The 18,692-nt window shown below is 46.0% G+C and overlaps 1 protein-coding gene across 1 annotated transcript in view; it reads left to right on the top strand.

The window, feature by feature from the left end:
- The first annotated feature begins 3,506 nt into the window (after window positions 1-3,506).
- The window catches only part of PGM1 (phosphoglucomutase 1), a 72,147-nt gene continuing 56,961 nt past the window's right edge, over window positions 3,507-18,692 (top strand). Inside the window, exon 1 of the mRNA XM_036754287.1 lies at window positions 3,507-3,895. Coding sequence (XP_036610182.1) covers window positions 3,650-3,895 — 246 coding nt within the window. The 5' untranslated portion in view covers window positions 3,507-3,649. The remainder of the gene's footprint in view (window positions 3,896-18,692) is intronic.

Genomic DNA, 18,692 nt, shown 5'->3' with positions numbered 1-18,692 from the left:
ATTGTTTGAATACATATTGAAGCGTGCTGTTTTTCACTTTCCTTCTTTCATTTTTGTTTTGAGTCTTCTTGTACAAAACGACTAATGTGGAAATGTTTTACATGATTGCATATACAACCTATCTCTGTTTACCATCTCAGGGAAGGAGGGATATAATAAAATTGGGGGAAAAAAGAGAAAGAAAAGGGAGTCCGTGGAGCTGGTCAAGTCAAGGCTGGGTGATCCCTTATTGAGGCTCTTGTAGAAGAATAGACAGCAGCTGAGGGTTTGCCAAGTGCTCTCCTTACAATGGCCAAGCAATACAAGAAGTGCAAGCATTATTATCCCATTTTCTAGATGAAGTAACTGAGGCTGAAAAAGGAAATGACACACAGCTCAAGCCTGTCAGGATCTCTTGGCTCCAAACACAGAGCTCTTTCTACCCCATTCTATTGCTCCTCAGACAAGGTATCACATTTTGTTGTTGTTCAGTCGTTTCAGTCATGTCCAACTCTTCTTGAATCCATTTTGGATTTTCTTGGCAAAGAGTGGCTTGTCATTTCTTTCTCCAGCTCATTTGACAGATGAGGAAACTGAGGCAAACAGGGTGGAGTGACTTGACCTATAGCTAATAAGTGTCTGAGGACAGATTTGAATTCAGGTCTTCTTGACTCTGGGCCTGTGCTCTGCCCACGGTATCAGATTAGAAGTTTTCTAAGGTTCCTTCCAAATCTAGTCAAGGAAAGTCATCTCCCTTGACTTTTATATTCACAACCCTGGCAGTGGGCATTAGCATGCTGGTCTTCCCCCAGCTCCACCAACACTGGTTTTTCTTTTGTCATTTTTACCAACCTGACAGGTGGAAGGTGGAGCCTCAGAATTGTTTTAACTTGCATTTCTCTCATTAGAATCCAGTGCTTTCCTGCCACACCCAATTGCCTTTTGAGCTGTGTTCATTTATAGCGTCCTAGAGGCAAAAGTTACAACTGGCCTAAATTAGGCTAGAGGGAGGAAGCCTCTTCGCCTCTTCAAACTCTGCTAGGAAAAGTTGGCAAGGATTTTCCTAATATAGGATGAACCCATTCAATTCTGGCATTGTCTCACACTTAGGGCGAAAAGGTATCTCTCAGTAATTCTGAGTAGTTTGGAAAGATACTACAAAATACAAAGCTGAAGGTTCCCAGTGAATGAATGAAAGGCCGCATCCACGCAGCCTTCAGAGGGCTTGCCAAATCAACTGAAGTTGCAGGATTTTGTAGGGTTCTTACTAGCCTCCTGCCCAAATAAAACAGCACAGGACAAGGAAGACAAACAGATAAAGTGAGGTTTATTTATCCAGTCAATTTAACCATCAGTAGGTGATGGCCATGTATTTCTCACAATTCCCCAGATGACATATGTATTCACTCCTCTTTCTCTTCAGCTGCATGAGCCAGAAAGGGAAACAAAAGAGGCGTGTTTCTTAAGAAGCAATTTTTGTAAGAGCAGGTATGGGGGTATAGGCAGGAAAAGGTATTTATTAAAACAAAGAAGATGGTTAATTTGTTAGGGGAAAGAAAGTGTCCTCGCAATCTTAGCCATTTATACTAGAGCAAAAAAAACTGTATCTTCTTAATCAGTCAATTAGCATTTGTTGTGGGCCTACCCAGGCTTTGTCAGATGAGATGAAGTGAAGTGGACTGACTTCCTAGGATGATTGGAATCCTCTGAGTTTTCTTTTGTAGCCATTAGGGGAAGCGGAGGTAAAGAAAGAGATACTTAGTACTGTCAGAAGCATCCCTAGTAAGTATGTGTCAAAGAGGCATCACTAATAAATATGTATCAAAGATACCAACAGAAAGAAAAAGGAAAGAGCAAATGCAGAACAAAATGTTTTCCTTAAAATCCACTTACTGCACTGAAAGTATGTATTATAACACATCCAGTGATGCCACAGAGCACAGAGTCAGGAAGACCTGAGTTCAAATTCTGACCCAGATACTTGGATACTTGTGTGACTCTGGTCAAGTCCCTTCACCTCGGTCTGCCTGGGTTTCCTTATCTGCAAAATGGGAATGATAATGGCCCCTGCCTCCCAGGCTTGTTTTACAAAGGCTCAGCACAATGCCTGGCACAGTAAGTGCTAAGTGAATGTGAGCTATTATTAATCATGGTTTACAGAGCCCTTTATCTGCATTGTCTCATCTGATCCACACAACAGCCCTGAGGCAGGTAAAGGACCATTCTTACTCTAAAGATGATAAAATGAAGTCCTGCAAAGTGAAGGGGGTGGCTAGAAAGGGAAAGGGAGGAACCCAAACCCGGGGCTTTTCCTGTTCCCAACACTCATTCCTAATCCGCAGTTACTTCCCACTTGACTAAGAGTCCAGGAGAAAGTCTGCACTCCTGAACATTTGTCTAGTGAGTGATAAGAAAGAATCATCGATTTCAAACCCAAATCATGTATTTCAAGCTTGAAATTTCCTTAGAAATCCTCTGGCTCAACCCTCTCCTTTCAGAGATAAGGAAACAGAAGAGGGGGGAAGGGGAAGTGACTTAGTGTCTGGGGACTTGGAGCAAGTCACTTCCTTCTTTAGGCCTCAGTTTCTTCTATCTGTAAAATAAAGGGGTTGAATTAGGTGACCTAGACTGATGAGATCCTTCAGAGACTGTCTTTTGCCTTTCTTTGTATTGCCAGTGCTTGGCATGATGCCTGGTACCTAGTAGGAGCTTAATAATGAGGCAGTTACGTGTTACAGGGGATAGAGAGGTTGGACCGAGAGGACCCGAATTCAAATACAGCCTCAGACACTTATGAGGTAAGAACCCAGGTTAACTTAGCCTCAGTTTCCTCATCTGTAAAATGGAGATAATAGCTCCTACCTGCCAACGTAAAATATGTAAAATGTTTTGGAAACCTTACAAACCTTGTAAATTATTGACTGACTGACTGAAGCTCTATATGATCCCTCATGGACAGTGGGAAAGGTTCTCAGCACAAGACGGGATTTCAAAACTTGCTTTATCGCTTGCCGAAGATCAGAGTTTGAAAGAGGCCCTTTGACACTGTCCTTGGTGGATCACAGATTTAGAACGGTCCTTAGAGGCCATCTGATTCATTTCACAGATGAGAAAACTGAGGCCCAGAGAGGCTCTTGCCCCCAGGTTGCACATGGTCTGAAGCCATGGATCCTTCTTCCTAAACTGTGGCATCTTCGCAGCCCAAATCCCGAAGTCCTTCCCTCACCCCACTGGTTACTTGGACAGCACCTCACACACCTCGTGTAGAAAACAGGCAGACCCCACAAAAGGAGAACGTGTTCTGATGTCTGACCACCTGAGTCCCTGGGCCTTCTCTGGTCTGCAGAGCGTGAAGGGGATTGCTGTCTGAAGTGTGGGTTGATGGGAGGAGGGAAGGCCGGACAGTAAGGCCCCACCCAAGAGTGTTGGAGGTGGGGAGACACCTTTCTATGTCCCTCCTGGCACTAGCTGGTGGGTGGGTGGGTCCAGAGAGGGGGAGGTCCCAGGTCGCTGTCTCTTTAAGGAGAGCCGTGTCTCGGGTGTGTGTGAGTGTGACACAGCCATCCGTGCTCCAGAACAGCTGCTGAGGCCGGCCGCGGCAGCAGGAGAGCAGCGGCAGCAGCAGGAAGGCAGCCAGGGCAGCAGCGGCAGCACCCCCACCACCCCCGCCATGGTGAAGATCGTGAAAGTGCAGACCAAGGCTTACCCGGACCAGAAGCCCGGCACGAGCGGGCTGCGCAAGCGGGTCCGGGTGTTCCAGGAGAGCGCCCACTATGCAGAGAACTTCATCCAGAGTATCCTGGCCACCGTGGAGCCGGCGCAGCGGCCCGAGGCCACGCTGGTGGTGGGGGGCGACGGCCGCTTCTACATGCAGGAGGCCATTCAGCTCATCGTGCGCATCGCTGCGGCCAACGGGGTGAGGAGGGCCGGCGCGCGTGGAAGGGGGGGGTCGCGCGTGAGTGCGGGCCAGTCCTTGCTGGCCTTGATCGCCAGTGACTTCCGTGGGCGGCGTGCCCCTCACGCCCTTCCCAAGGTTCCTCTCCCGCTCCCCAGTCCTGCACGTCTCCCACGACCTCGGGTGGGCTGGAGCGGGGCGGGGTGGGGCGGGCCCTGGGCCGGGGCGGGGGGGAGGGGAGGGGACGGCGGAGCTGGGGAGGGGCGGGACTTGGGGCCGGCTCTAGCCTTCATCTTGGGCGGCCTCTTCCTCCTCGTTCCTTCCTCCTCCCCTCCTTCCCATCCCCCGCCCCCAGGCCTTTGACATTTAAAGTAACCTTTCCCCGAGATCCAGTTACTGGGCTGCTCGTTCCGGCCTCTGGCAGGGCTGAGGCCTGGGTCTTCGGCCAGGACCCCAGGAGGGACTGGGGGGCGAGCGTGCTCACCCCGTTCCCCTCCTGGGTCGTTCTGTTCGTGGGGTTGCGAGCTGTTCCGTCTCCCAACCTCGCTAGCCTGTGTCTGGCGCCCGGGGGAAGGAAGTTACCCCAATTCCACCTCCACCCCCGGCCATATATCAGGATCTCTCCCCACATTTTTGTTAGAACACCCCTAGGCAGTCTAACGCAACCGAGATGGGAGGCCGGGTCGGGCCAGCCACCCTCTCTCCTCTCTCTCCTCTCGCCGCCCACACTAATGAAGCCTATCCCGGGTCGAATTGGGGAGGCTGCTGCCAAGCCCGAAGAACCAGCTGGGTTAGAATGAAGTGGGTCTGGGTGCCCCAAGCCTGGAGCAAGGCTAGTAGCCCAAGAGCTGGAGGCCCCACAGATAACACGGTGCCCAGGGATTGCCTAGAGAACGACCTGCTGCCAGGGTTCTTCAACGAGCAGTTTCACCCGAGCATTTTGAGCAACTTTTTCAGATCTAGAACTCAGGGAACACTGGAATTAAACCAGTGGGCTTTTGGGGTTTGCTTTGGTTTTCTTGGAAGCTCCCACAATCTAAATTTGGCCTCGCTTCATAAAGACCAACCTTATCACCCACTCCCTAAAGATAGCTCACATTGGACAACACTTTATAACACCCCCCTCCCCCCACATACACACACATACATGCAGGCACATAGATAATTCTGTGGGTTAGAATAGAAGCCGAATGTCACTTCTTTCTGAGCCTCTTCCTTTCTAAAAATAAAGGGGTTCTGTTGGATGGGGCCTCGGGTTTCTTATTCTCATTCTATAATCCTATGATTACCTCTATTTTTATGGAGAGGTAAACAATCTCAGTGAGCAGATAGAGTGTCTTTGAGCTGTTATGCCACTGAGAAGTTGCTACAATACCTCTGATTTCTGCCTCAATCTGGTCAGATTTGGATCCATTCTCTGGGTTGTTAGTGACCACTGGGCACCTGTAATTTCAGAGAACTCTGTCCACTTTTGTAGTTGTTGTTTTAAAGGACCTGGAGCTTGCCTCTTGCTGATCTACAGCAGATATGCAGCATATAGTCTTACAGAGAGCTGTCCAGGGCAGGGAGAGGAGAGATTACTGTGACTTAAGGTGTCTGAGCCAGGTCTGGACCCCAAGACGTCCTGACCTGAAAAGTGGTTCTCTGGGGACAGGGACTAGGAGGAACGGGTTAATTTTAAAATAATCTTTGTTAATTGAAAAAATTAAAATGATAGACTTAAAAAATGAAAAATGACTCCCTCTCCATTACTCCACATGGACCAACTGAACCATGAGGATACTGAATAGCTGTGCTTTAGTAAATAAGTCTTGGAGTGTTACCTGGAGACCAGAGACTTTTTCCAGGGTACACAGCTAGTAAGTATCTGAGGCAGAATTTGGGCTTGGGTCTACCTGATTCCAAGCCCAGCTCTCCCTCCCCTTAGTCAAGCCACCTTAGAGGTTATATAACTATTTGATTAACAAGGCTTTTGTTTCCTTTCTTGGAATCTAGAGGAGAATTTTGGCTGTGGTTGGCATGGCCTGCTTATTTATTTGTAGGTCTGAGATTTCACAAGTGTTAAGTCCTCCTCCCCCAACTTCTCTTTGAGGAATCCAGTCTCTCTTGTCCAATGTACTTCATTGGCTCTCCTGGTTCTGTGCCTACCTGACTATCCACTCCTCCACATCTTTTCCTAGAGCTGCCTCTGGGTCTCACCCACTTAACCCTCACTCTGTTCTGGCCCCTCTTCTCCCTGGACACTAACCACCATCTATGAGTTCAATCATCACCTCTGTGCACATGGTTCTGACATTACTTGATCCAATTCTAACCCCTTTCCTGACCTCCAAGCTTGAATGTCCAAGTGGGATAGACATCTCACACTCATTTTCTTCCCGCCCCCAAATTTTATCACCTTCTGCACTTCTCCATGATTGTTGATGGCCCCGTTATCCTCCCAGTCACTCAAGCTCACAACCTCGGTGGCATCCTCAACTCTTCATGGGCACTCATCCCGCATAGCCAATCTACCTTCACAACATCTGTATATGCCCCCTTCTTTCCACTCATCCAACCCCCCAAGTCATCACCTGAAATAGCCTTCTGGTTTGTTTCTTTACTCAAGTCTCCCCACCCTAGTCTTTCCTCCATTCAGATGTAAAATGAATCTTCCTAAAGCCCTGGTCTGACCACCTGACCCTCCCTAGCCAATAAACTCCAGTGAATCCCTATGGCCTTCATGATCCAATATAAAACGTTCAGTTTGGCACTGAAATCTCTTCATGACTACGGTCTTTTTACACCTTATTCCCCTCTATGTCCTTTATGGCCTAGTGATGTTGGCCTTTTTGCTGCTCCTCTCACAAGACACTCCATCTCCTGACTCCAGGAATTTTCTCTGTCTCCCATGCCTGGAATGCTCTTGCTCCTCATCTCTGCCTCCCGGTTTCTGTGGCTTCCTTCAAATCCCAGCTAAAATCTCACCTTCTGCAAGAAGTCTGTCTTGTCTTCCCCACTGCTTTTGCCTTCCTGCTGAGATTACTCTCCATTTATTTTCCATTTACATACATCTTATATGTGCAGTTTCTTTTCCTCCTTCCTTCCTTCCTTTTCTTCTTCCCTTCCTTCCTTTCTTCCTTCCTCCCTCCCTCTTTTCCTCCCTCCTTCCTTCCTTCCTTCCTTCCTTCCTTCCTTTTCTTCCTTCCTTCCTTCCTTTTCTTCCTTCCTTCATTCCTCTTTCCTTTTTTCTTCCTTCCTCCCTCCTTCCTTCCTTCCTTTTCTTCTTCCCTTCCTTTTTCCTTTCTTCCTTTCTTCCTTCCTCCCTCCCTCCTTCCCTCCCTCCCTTCTTTCCTTCCTTCCTTCTTTCCTTCCTTCCTTCCTCCCTCCCTCCTTCCCTTCCTTCCTTTTCTTCCTTCCTTCATTCCTTTCCTTTTTTCTTCCTTCCTCCCTCCTTCCTTCCTTCCTTTTCTTCTTCCCTTCCTTCTTCCTTTCTTCCTTTCTTCCTTCCTCCCTCCCTCCTTCCCTCCCTTCTTTCCTTCCTTCCTTCCTTCCTTCCTTCCTTCCTTCTTTCTTCCTCCCTTCCTCCTTCTCTCCCTCCCCTCACCCTTCTCTCTCTCTTTCATGGGCTTTGGAATATGAGCTTCTTGAGGACAGGGACATTATTTTGCCTACTTTGTGTTCCCAGTGCTTAGCACAGTTCCTGGCACATAGTAAGTGCTTAATAAATGCTTGTTGGCCTACTGACATATTTTCCATAGATCATCCTCAGAGGCTCTCCCCAGCACCCAGGGGGTCTTCCTTTTGTTCTTTCAGTGTCTTAGCTGGGTGAGGGTATCAGGGTAACTTCTGATTTGTTTTCTTGATATGATTGGTCTTCCTCCATTCCTGGCCATGCTTTAATGGATCTCTGAATTCATTGGCACCATTACTCTCTCCAGTGGGGCAGATCACAATCCATCCACATCTTCTCGCCCTGTGTAGCTCTTCTCCAGATTCTCCCATGAGTTTTCTTTGAGGGCTGTCCCTGCCATGTTGTGGCCTTCATCTATGTCTCACCATTGATTGGAGAGGCTCTCCATCTGTTACCTATTGCTCTTCCTAGGATGCTTGCTTTTCACATGCAAGTCACTGTTGGTGATATGCAGCAGCCCAATGCTGTCTCCTCATCATTGACCTTTGGGAGATCTGAAGTTCTGATTCTTGTGGAATCCTGTGATTTATAGCCATCTGTCATTACCAGAATGTTGATGTTAAATGGAATTTAATGATGAGATTGTCTTTCAAGGAGAAGCTTGGGGTTACTGAAAATGCTGGGTAGTTTCCCAAGTACAGTCCAGCCCACCCTCAGTTCTGGGCCCGGAGCATTGATTGTTCATGGGTAGAATCAGTCTGACACACATGCACTGATGGCTCAGCTCAATGGGCTGCCCATCCAGATGTGTATCATAGGCTGGACAATAGGTATTCTTCATGGCTTTTTTGGTGTCAGTTGTTAGGCTGAGTTCTTCTGAATCCTTGTGAATCTCAGGAAGCATTGCAGTGTTCTGGGGTGTGATACAATCAGTGCAAAATCATCCAAAGAGAAACGCCTCTGGAGGATTTCACCTTCTATAGGGACATCCTCTTTCATTTGGCCTCTGTGCCAGATACCTTCCCTGACACCTTTGGTGAGCACCATTCCCTGGTGTCATGCTCCTCTTAATATCAATATCTAGAGGTCAGCTGGACTGAAGAGTCTTGTATGGTCTTAACATATGCATAGCATATGCCTGGTTGACTTTATTTTGCTCCAGTAAACAAAATGCTTTCTTCTAGTCAACAAAGACCGGAGCAGGATTTATATTCTTGACACCTCTTAGTTACTTGTGTGACTAATGGGGTGGTTTGTTCCAGAACAGGTGTTCTTACCCTGGGGTCTATGAACTTGATTTAAAAAAAAATATTTGGATAATTTTATGTCAATATAATTGGTTTCTTTTGTAATTTTATGTGTCTTATTTTAATGTATATAAAAACATGATTCTGAGAGTATAGACCCTAATGGACTTTACCAGACTGCTAAAGGGGACATGGGGTCATGGAATTGGTTGAGGATCCCTCCTCTAGGTTATCCTTTGTGGATGCTCATCTATTCTATCTTCTTATTTTCACTAAAGACACCCTTGCTGTATGGGGGTCCCTTGTTTGTTTGTTTAAAAGGTTTGTAATGCCTGATCAGTAGTTAGCCATGTCCTCTCAATTTCCTTTGCTATTGGCAGTAGTGTGATGTTTTTCCTAATCATTCAGTAGCTTCACTCTTTCAGAAAGCTTGAGATTCAGTCCAGGAAGGGGATTTTGAGTCAGAGGACATGGGTTCAAATCCCTATTCTTGCCACTTATTACCTATGTGATAATGAATGTAAAGCATTTTATAGACCTTTGTAAATGTTGGGTATCATCCTCATCACCAACCTCTCTGAACCTCTGTTTCCTCATTTGTAAAATCAGGTGGTTGGACTAGATGACCTCTGAGTAAGCTTCCAGCTCTAGATCCTTAACATAATGGTCCCTTAGCTCTGTCCCACATGCATGGACTATCCGTAGGCACCAGCACCTGCTGTTCTTCCCAGCTTAGTTTTCCTCAATGCCTCTTTTCTACTTTCTCATGAAGGGTTGTGATGTGAGGTCCCAAACATGGTGGCTTCACTGTTCTTGATGAGGACATAGCTTCTCATAGAAATGTGAGCAGTTGCTTTCAATTTTTCTTCTATTTGTGTTCTCTTTCCACTTTTATCTTTAAATACTTTGGGGCAATCTGGGTTGATTGGTTCTGGTGTCAAGCTTTCTGCAAATGCCCCTTCCCCCCACTTTTCTCTCTTCTAGGAAGTGATACTGATCATAATCTTCCACTGTCCTCCCCAGGAAGATTCAGGAAGTAGTTTATGTTGTCTTAGGTTTTGCCCTTAGTAGCCTTTTGTATCTCTCCTCTTAGAGAAGAGATCAAGTGTTTGCTGGCTGAGGCTTTTTTGGCCTCCTAGTTGTGACGATTGCTTTGCACTTGGTAAACTTCCATAGGAAAGAGTGATTTTTGTGGTTGTTATTCAGTCATGTCAGACTCTTCCTGACCTCATGGACCATAGCATGCCAGGCTCTTCTATCCTCTGCCATCTCTCAAAGTCTATCCAAGTGGTATGTTGGTGGCTTCCATGACACTAACTATCCATATCATCCTCTGCCATCCCCTTCTCCTTTTTCCTTCAATCTTTCCAAACATTAGTGTCTTTTCCAACGGGTTCTGTCTTCTCATTATGTGGCCAAAGTATTTCAGTGTCAGCTTCAGTATTTGACTTTCCAAAGAATAGCCTGAATTCATGTCTTGAAGTATTGACTGATTTGATATCCTTGATGTTCAAGGGACTCTCAAAAGTCTTTTCCAGCACTACAATTTGAAAGTGTTGATTCTGCAGTGCCCAGCTTTCCTTATAGCCAATTCTCACAGCTATACATGGCTACTGGAAAAACCATAGCTTTGACTATGTGGACCTTTGTTGGCAAGGTCATGTCTCTGTTTTTTAGTATGCTCTTTAGATTTGCCATAGCTTTCCTTTCAGGGGAGCAAGCATTTTTTAATTTCATGGCTGCAGTTGCTGTCTGCAGTGATCTTTGAGCCCAACAATATGACACTGCTTCCACTTCTTTTCCCTGGTAGTATATGTCAGTTCATTTATCCACTTACCATTTCAGGGCATCCATCAGTTTATTTTCATAGTTTTTTTGCTATAATTGGACTCTTTCTTTACTGGCTTTAAATTTCATTCCATATCTTTTGCTTTTATATCACATTGATTTCCAAATATAACTCTCTCCTTTCCATACCTTAAATGTTTTCCCTTGTAACAAAGCCTGGATAGCACCAATTGTGTCACTTCTTCACTAATCACATCACAGCCTGGTGACACTCACCATATATCTTTTTGTTGTTCTTTTGGTTGTAATTTTGCTTTTTCTGAGAATACGGTGCTCCAACATTGACAGACATAGAAGGCCACCAGGACTTTATTTGTTTTGTTTTTGGTCTGAATCTGTGCTATTGTCATGTAGGGAGCATCCCAGTGAGGAAACCCCCCTCATTAATGCAGATTGCTACCTTGTTGGCAGTTTATAATCTCAGAGAGTTCCTTGGGGCACTGAAGGGGCACTGAATGTTACAGAGGTGGCATGAGCTTAGATCTTGATTTTGACCAGTTCTCTATCAACTACTCAGGAGCCATGTCTTGGTATTAATGGGCATTGGTAGCAGGAGCAGTTTGAGATCATTGCAAGGTCTGTATAACTTCTCAACTGCTAGCCAGCTTAATTTCTTTCTCTTGTTCAGGGCCGCTCCCAGTTTATTATCTATGTAGAACCCTCACCCAGTGACAATCAGGAGTCACATTTATATAGTTGGCATGATTTGTCCAGCACTTTTTTTCTAGCCATGTTAGGTAGTGTAAACATTATTATCTTCATTTTGCCCTTGGAGAATCTGACACTCACAGGATTAAGGGAGGGGCCTCAGAGTGCCCTAAGTGATTTCACTGAGGCAGTGAGTAGCACTGATGGGATTGGAACCCAGGCTTTCTGCCTTCAGAACCAGTGTTCTTTCCACTGTCCCAGAGGTCAAATTACCCGAATAGTGGCTTTGAAGCTCCTCCAAGTCAAGAACTGTTCAGCTTTTCTCTTTTTGCTCAGTAGCTGCTCTTGTTCACAACCCGTACCAAATAGAGGCTTGTTGAAATGAATGGAATTGCTTAAGATCATGCAGCTAATAAGCTGTAGACCCAAAAGTCTAGTGGTCTTTGCAAAGATACATATCTCGATGGGCTATCCGTTGGGCTGCATGTGATTGTCAAGGTAGAATGTGCTTCCCCTCCTAGTCCTGCCCCAGTGGGGGTGGGTAGAACAGTCTTTTAATTTTTTTTTTTTTGATACTTGGTATTTCATTAAGGAGAGACTTTGTGGTTTTCTAAATACCATTATCATAGGATCATAGACTTAGAAGGGACATCTAATTCAAACCCTTCATTTTACCAATGAGGAAACTGAGGCCCAGGGAAGCTCATTGACTTGCCAAGGTCATTGGATCATAGGTTGAGAGGTGGACAGGAACCTCAGGGGTCATCTAGCCCAAACCCTTCACTTTACTGATGAGTAAACCAGGGTAGCAAACAGCAGGACTGGGATTTGAACCTCAGTCTCTGACTCTAAACCCAGCATTTCTTCCCTGACATTTTACCTGACAATTTTTCCAGGGCGTTGGAGAACCTCGCCTACCATAGGACGTCCTTCTTTTGTTTGTCCCTAACCTTAGGCCACCTTTCTGGGACACAGACAAACACCTTTGGCAAATCCCTATTTCCTTGCTGGATACCTTGCTTGTCTTCGCCACTCAGCAAATTATTGCACAAAGTTTCCTCTGTGCTTCTTTCTGTGATGGAATTCTGTATATGAGGGAGTGCTTTTTGCTCTAGCAAGTCGAAGGTTTTTTTCAAATCAATGAGCAGAAAGTACAGTAGGATCTTGAATCTCTACACCCCTCAGGCAGCTGAGTGACCATCTGGATGTGGTCTTTTGGAGAAAGTTGCCCACAAAGGCCCAACTCTTCCCTTTTTGACTGTACCTGTCAATGCCTTCTTGGTGGCCTTTTCAAAAGTAACCTATTTTGGGACCTTTCTCTTTTAAATATCATTTGGATCATTCCTGAGGATTCCACACTGTATCACCTACACTGGTGTGACTTAGTGGAAAGGTCTGGATTTGGAGTTGGGAGACCTGGACGAGACTCTCGGCAAGTGGACTTTGGAGCTTCAGTTTCTTCGTCTGTAAAATGAGATTAAGCCTGCCTTCAGAGGGTTGTTGTGAGGAAGGTGCCTCGTTAGCCTTAAAGTTCTAGGTCAATGTGTTACGGTTTTTATAATGATAGCAATGGTGTGATTGGCAGGATCCAGCCGTTCTGTGAAAATGTAGTATTTTGTAGCAGGATTCTCGCAAAGGCAGCCCTCTTGTGGATCTCCTATTCTTTGTCCTCCTTCCTCTGTATACATTTGGTATGTACTTCTTATCTGTGTGTGCCTGTTGTTCAATTTCATTGCTGTATCTCCAGCGTCTAGATCAGAGCCTGATGTGGTGGGTACTTAGTAAGTGTTTATTGAATCGAATTCACTTGTTAAGCTCCCCTGGCCTATAATATAAAAGTTATCTTAGAAGGGCAAAGCTATTCACTAAACTTTTATTAAGTACCTACTGTGTGGGTACACTGTGCTAGACCCTGGGGGACTTGCAAAGTTTAGGTAAGATGGGCTTCTGCCTTCATGGATGCTAATTATGTATAGTAGGGGGATTATTAAAATCAATCAACATTTGGTAAGTAATAGCAAGTTCAAGGTGCCCCATGCTGTCCGCTGAGGCAGAAACTCAGCTAATAAGAATACACTCTATTTGGATTATAAAATTTGAGTTAGGTATGACTTCAGAAGCCGAGCTAGCTACCGTCAAACATCTGAATGACTGGCTGTCAAAGGGAGGAGGGGGCCGAAGCTGCTGCAGGGGGTAGAAGTTGCCAATATGGCCATTTTAGACTAGGAGCCTTTCAAACAATGAGAGATACCCCAAAGGGGAGGGGCTCCTGGAGAGGGCATGGCTTCCCCCTCCCTGCATGGGGAGACTTGGCAGGTGTGACATAGTGAGGATTCCTTTCATGGAGAGGGGGTTGAAGGTCCCAAACATCAGGTCCTTTCCTCTCTTCCAACTCACAAATTCTGTGAGTAGCATCAAGAGAGGGGAGTGAGAAAGCAAAGGGCATGTTCTGGAGGCCCAGAGCACTCCAGTCCGGCAAAGCCAGAATTTGAACCCAGGTCCTCTGATCCAAAACAGTGAGCTTTCCACATTGTGGCCATGTTGGTTTGGCTGCTGGGACATCAACGTGGAGTTATCCTGTGACCAGGGCTGTCTTCCCTTAGGTTTTTATTGAAACGATTGACGGTATATTTTAATTTACCATTTTAGTGAAAGCTCTGTGGTATCTCTGCTTTCTTTACTAAAGCATTTTGTGGGGGGCCAGGCCGCATGTGGGCCTTGGTCTGCATTTTGGACAGCCCTGCTGTAGGCAATGCAGGTGAGGAGTTCAGAAGAGGAATTAAGACTAGACGTGTGTGTGTGTGTGTGTGTGTGTGTGTGTGTGTGTGTGTGTGTGTGTGTACGTATATCAACATACACATACACACACATATGAGTTATCTTCATGATGTTTGAAGCCGTGAGGGAGAATGAGGTTTCCAAGGGAGAGAGTGTAGAGAGAGCAGAGGGCTGAGGACAGAACTTGGGGAATGCCCAAAAGTAAAGGTCACCAAGATGAGCCAATGAAGAAGACCAAGGAGGTGCAGTCAGTGGTAGGAGAGTGAGGAGAGTTTAGTGTCTCCAAAGTCAAGGGTGAAGAAAATAACCAATGAATGGGGTCAGCCAACAGAGTCAAGACTTGCAGAGAGATCAAGAAGGATAAAGACTAAAAAAAGGTCACTGGATTTGGTCTAGATACAAACTCCAAAACCCCTTGTCCACGGATGGGGCATAGAATCCGCACATATCACTCCTGTGGTGTTGTATGTGCAAATCCATGAGAAAGGGATGAAATCAAAAGGAGGGGAAGACTCCTCTCTGGATGAGGGGATCACAAAAGGCTGGAATGAATGAATGAATGAAGCAGCATCTATTAAGCACCTACTATGTGTTAGGCCTGTGTTAAGATGGTGGCCCTTGAGCTGGATTTCGAAGAATGGTCAGGAAAGTTCCAACTGGTGTAGATATGATGGGGAAAGGGCATTCTAGTCATAGGAAACAGGAATGAAGATGGTCTTGGAAAGGGAATGGTTGGCCCATGTGCATAAAATGACCTATCCTGAGGGCAGAGACTGTTCTTCATTTGGATTTGAATTCAGGTCTTCCTGACTCCAGGTTCAGCATTCTTAGCCCTGTACCACTGAGATGCCCCTCTGTGAAGATGGTTTGACTGTCTCTTGGGGATTTTTGGTCACAGGACAACAGAGGTCCCTTTATTCTCTCCACTCTTGTCCCTTCTCTCTCTCAGTACTCAGTGCCCTGGTTGGATAGGCCATCCTATGGACAGCAGGCAGGTGTCTGGGGATCCAGAATGGTGGTGAATTTGTCAGACTCGGGGAGCTCTACAGAATGTGCCCTGAACCCTGAAGGCAGCTTCAAAGGTGGGGGCAGGGAGAGGGAGGAGAAACCTGGAGGCCCCAGGACTCTAGTGCTTTGGAAGCTCATCAGAACAGGCATTCCTTCCATTGAGGCAGGTGGGCCTGCCTGCCCTGCCCATTCTTATCCAAGCCCTCCAAATGAGTTCACCAGAAAAATCCTTCTGAAAACCTTCAACTTCCCACCAAACTTGGAGTTAGGAAATCCCAGCTCTGTCATTTCTCCAAGTCACTTCCTGTCTCTGGGCCTCAGTTTATCCATCTGTAAAATGAACGCACTACCAAAATCCCTTTAGGCTTTAAATCTCTAATCCTCTGACCCCATGATCACCTTCATTCCTGGCTCTCCCTCCATATTTGTCTACCCAGGGACATCCTTTGTTACAAAGAGTAAAAAAGAAAGAGAAAAAGGTGGTTTGTCTAAACTGACCAATGCATCTACCAAGTCTGACAGTGTATGCCGCGTTCCACACCCAGGGTCCCCCATTTCTGCAGATTCAGGTGTTTTTCGGGTTTTTTTGATATTTTGTACAATGTTGTAGCCGTTATGTATATTGTCTTAGTGCACTAACAGCTTAACTCTACACCAAGACTTTTGGTACGTGTCCTATTCAGCCCCTTACTATGGACCTGACATTGTAGCCAATTATCGCCATGAATGGATGACATACACCTGACATTTTGAAGTTTATAAATAACTTCCACGTACAGTACATCATCTCACTTTGGCCTCACAGCGACCTGCCAACTGGCTAGGACAGATATTAATATTCCCATTTTACTAATAAGGAAGCTAAGGCTGCCCCTGATGGGACTTGCCTGTGGTCTCCCCACTAATATAGGTCAGAATCAGCCCCTCCCTCCCCTGGGGGCATTCTCTATGTGACCTTGGTGGGTCCCATGCCCAGGATGCCCCCCCGCCCCCACCCCGTCTCTGCCTCTTAGAATGCCTGCCTCCTTCAAGGTTCAGCTCAAGTCCTGGCTCCTCCAGGAAGCCCTCCTGCCCAATTTGCATCTCCTTGACTGTGCATACATGTTCTTTGCCCAAAAGAATGCAGGTTCCTGAGAGCATTTTTGTCTTTGTATTTCCAAAGCAAAGCACAGTGCCTAGTACATGATCTTAATGGGACTAGATGAAAATAAAACAATAAACATTTATAAAGTGCCTACTGTGTACCAGACATTGTACAGGGTTTCAGACCCACATGCTCTGACTTCAAATCCAGGGCTCATTCCACTGCCCCAGGCTGAGTGTTAAAAATGGCCAGGCTGCAGCTCCTGCCTGACCTTTAGGCAGCTTCAATCAGGCAACAGGTGGTGTGTAGGGGCAGCTCGGTTTGGTCGGAAGCCAGGAGGGGAATTGTGGGATTGGATTAAGAGCTCATGACCTTTTTAGCCCTGCCAAAGTATAAATGAGAAAACTGCCTGTTTGTTAAATGGTAAAATAATGATGATAATAATACATTTTCAGTCACAAAATTCTTAAGTAATCGACAGAAGGTTCTTCTCCCCCAGCTAAACAGGGTGAGGGTTTTTTTTCTCCTTTTGTTTTCTGGACTCCTTACTCCTTCTAATCTATTACCTTTAATCCATTTAATTTGTAATCAATTTGATAATTTAATCAATGATCAATGATTCTAATCAGGTAATTGGGAAGAACTCAAAATAATTTCAGGGAGGACTCTAGCCTTTTCTCACAGGGTCCTAGAGAGTCAGTGCTCATGGGAGGCTCATCCCCTGAATCCCCAACAGAAATTGGATTTAGCCTTGAATGACTTGGAGGATTCATGCCATAGACTGTACCAGTAGCAGTCTCTTGCTTAAGTTCCTGCCGGCAGTGGGTTTTAGAGCCCGTACCTTTGAACTTCTTCGAATGTGGAGACCATTTTAGAGGGAGAATTTCAGATCTGGCTCAGGAAATTAGTTCCTGCAGTGGATAGAATATTGGGCTTGGAGTCAGGAAGGCTTGAGTTCAAATGTAGCCTCAGGCAATTTAGTGGCTGTGTGACCCTGGGCAAGTCATCTAACTTCCATTTCCCTCAGTTCCCTGATCCATAAAATGGGTATGATAGTAGCACCCACCTCCCAGGGTTGTGTCAAATACAAGAATCTGCACACCCCCAGGACAGGTACAAATGTCGGCTCTTTGTTCTTGTTATTCTATGGGCCTAGTCCAGTGGCTGGTGCACGGCACGTGCTTACACAGGCTTGTTAAGTTAAATTGAATTGAAGAAGGTGACTAGAGGCCCAGAGATTTGCTTCAGGTCACAGGTCAAGGACTAGAACCCGGGGCGGCTGATTCTTAGAATTCTTTCTCTGAAATCCATTAACTCTTTTTATAAGAAGGAGCTAAAAGTCTGAGACACAAAAGCAAAATCAGTCTCTGCCCTGATGACCATCTCATGGGAGAGAGACAGCATGCAGATAACTGCCTGGCCGCCTGAGTGCCCAAGCTAAGGACGGACCAATGGAGATGGTCTCAGGAGATGATCTCAGGAGGATGAGCTGGCTGGCATGGAGCGGGGCGGGTCAGGGCGTCTTGCAGAAGGGGGATCTGAAGGGAGCCAGGGAAGCCGGGAGGCAGAGATGAAAAGGGACAGAATTTTAGGCATGGGAGAAGCTGGTGAAAGCACAGATTCCACATTGAGATTGTTAGTAGAATGCCAGAAGGGAGGGCCGAGGCCCAGAGTTTGCCTGAGGTTTCTGACAAATCAGAGATTCAAACTCAAGCCCTCTGATTCCAAACCTGACTCCGGCATTAGTGGCATGTGTCGGGGGAGAGTGGTCAATATTTATCAATCGCTGCTTCCTCTCAGGCCACTCACTACCTGGCAAGGGGCAATGAAGTTCACAGGGACTGTTTAATTTTTAAACATTTATCACTTATTATTCATTTTAAAAAAAGAGGACTCTATAAGGCCCATTTTGATCTGTGCAGTTCATACTGGGCAAGATGAAGAACTCAAGTGTGTCCAGGCAGAAATTGTCAGGAAAATCTTTGGAGGATGGCAGAGCCTAACCACAGGGGTTGACTGGAGAGCTCTTGCCTCTTCTCTCCCTTTCCTAACAGTGGAGCGACATTTTGGGGAAAACATGTTTGGGGGTTGGCATGAGTATGATGAATTAATATCCAGAGATGTTGGACTGGCCCTTTATATGGTGAACGCACCTTCTAGCAATTAAGGTTGCATTTATATACCTGCCCTTGATTGGCCCTCCCAGCAACCTTGTCAGGTATGGGCTCCATTTTACAGGAGAAGAAACTGAGGCTCAGAGTGGTAAAGGGATTTGACCGTGGCCACACACCTCTCACGTGTCAGGGCAGGTCATTAGGACTCCAAATCTAAGACTACAACAACATGCTGCCTCTCAATTATATGCTTAACCTGGAAGGCAGGTGTCATATTCTTTATATCATTGTATTTGCTTGGAAACCTGGCAGAAAAATATTTCCTTCCTTCCTTCCTTCCTTCCTTCCTTCCTTCCTTCCTTCCTTCCTTCCTTCCTTCCTTCCTTCCTTCCTTCCTTCCTTCTTCTCCAACACCTCATAGTTCCTGGCATGTAACACAGGGACATGTCAAAGTGCTTTGGCAACCTTAACGCACTAG

This window comes from Trichosurus vulpecula, chromosome 4, assembly GCF_011100635.1.
Source record: "Trichosurus vulpecula isolate mTriVul1 chromosome 4, mTriVul1.pri, whole genome shotgun sequence".
Taxonomy (NCBI): Eukaryota; Metazoa; Chordata; class Mammalia; order Diprotodontia; family Phalangeridae; genus Trichosurus; species Trichosurus vulpecula.
This window is presented reverse-complemented; position numbering and strand designations above follow the sequence as displayed.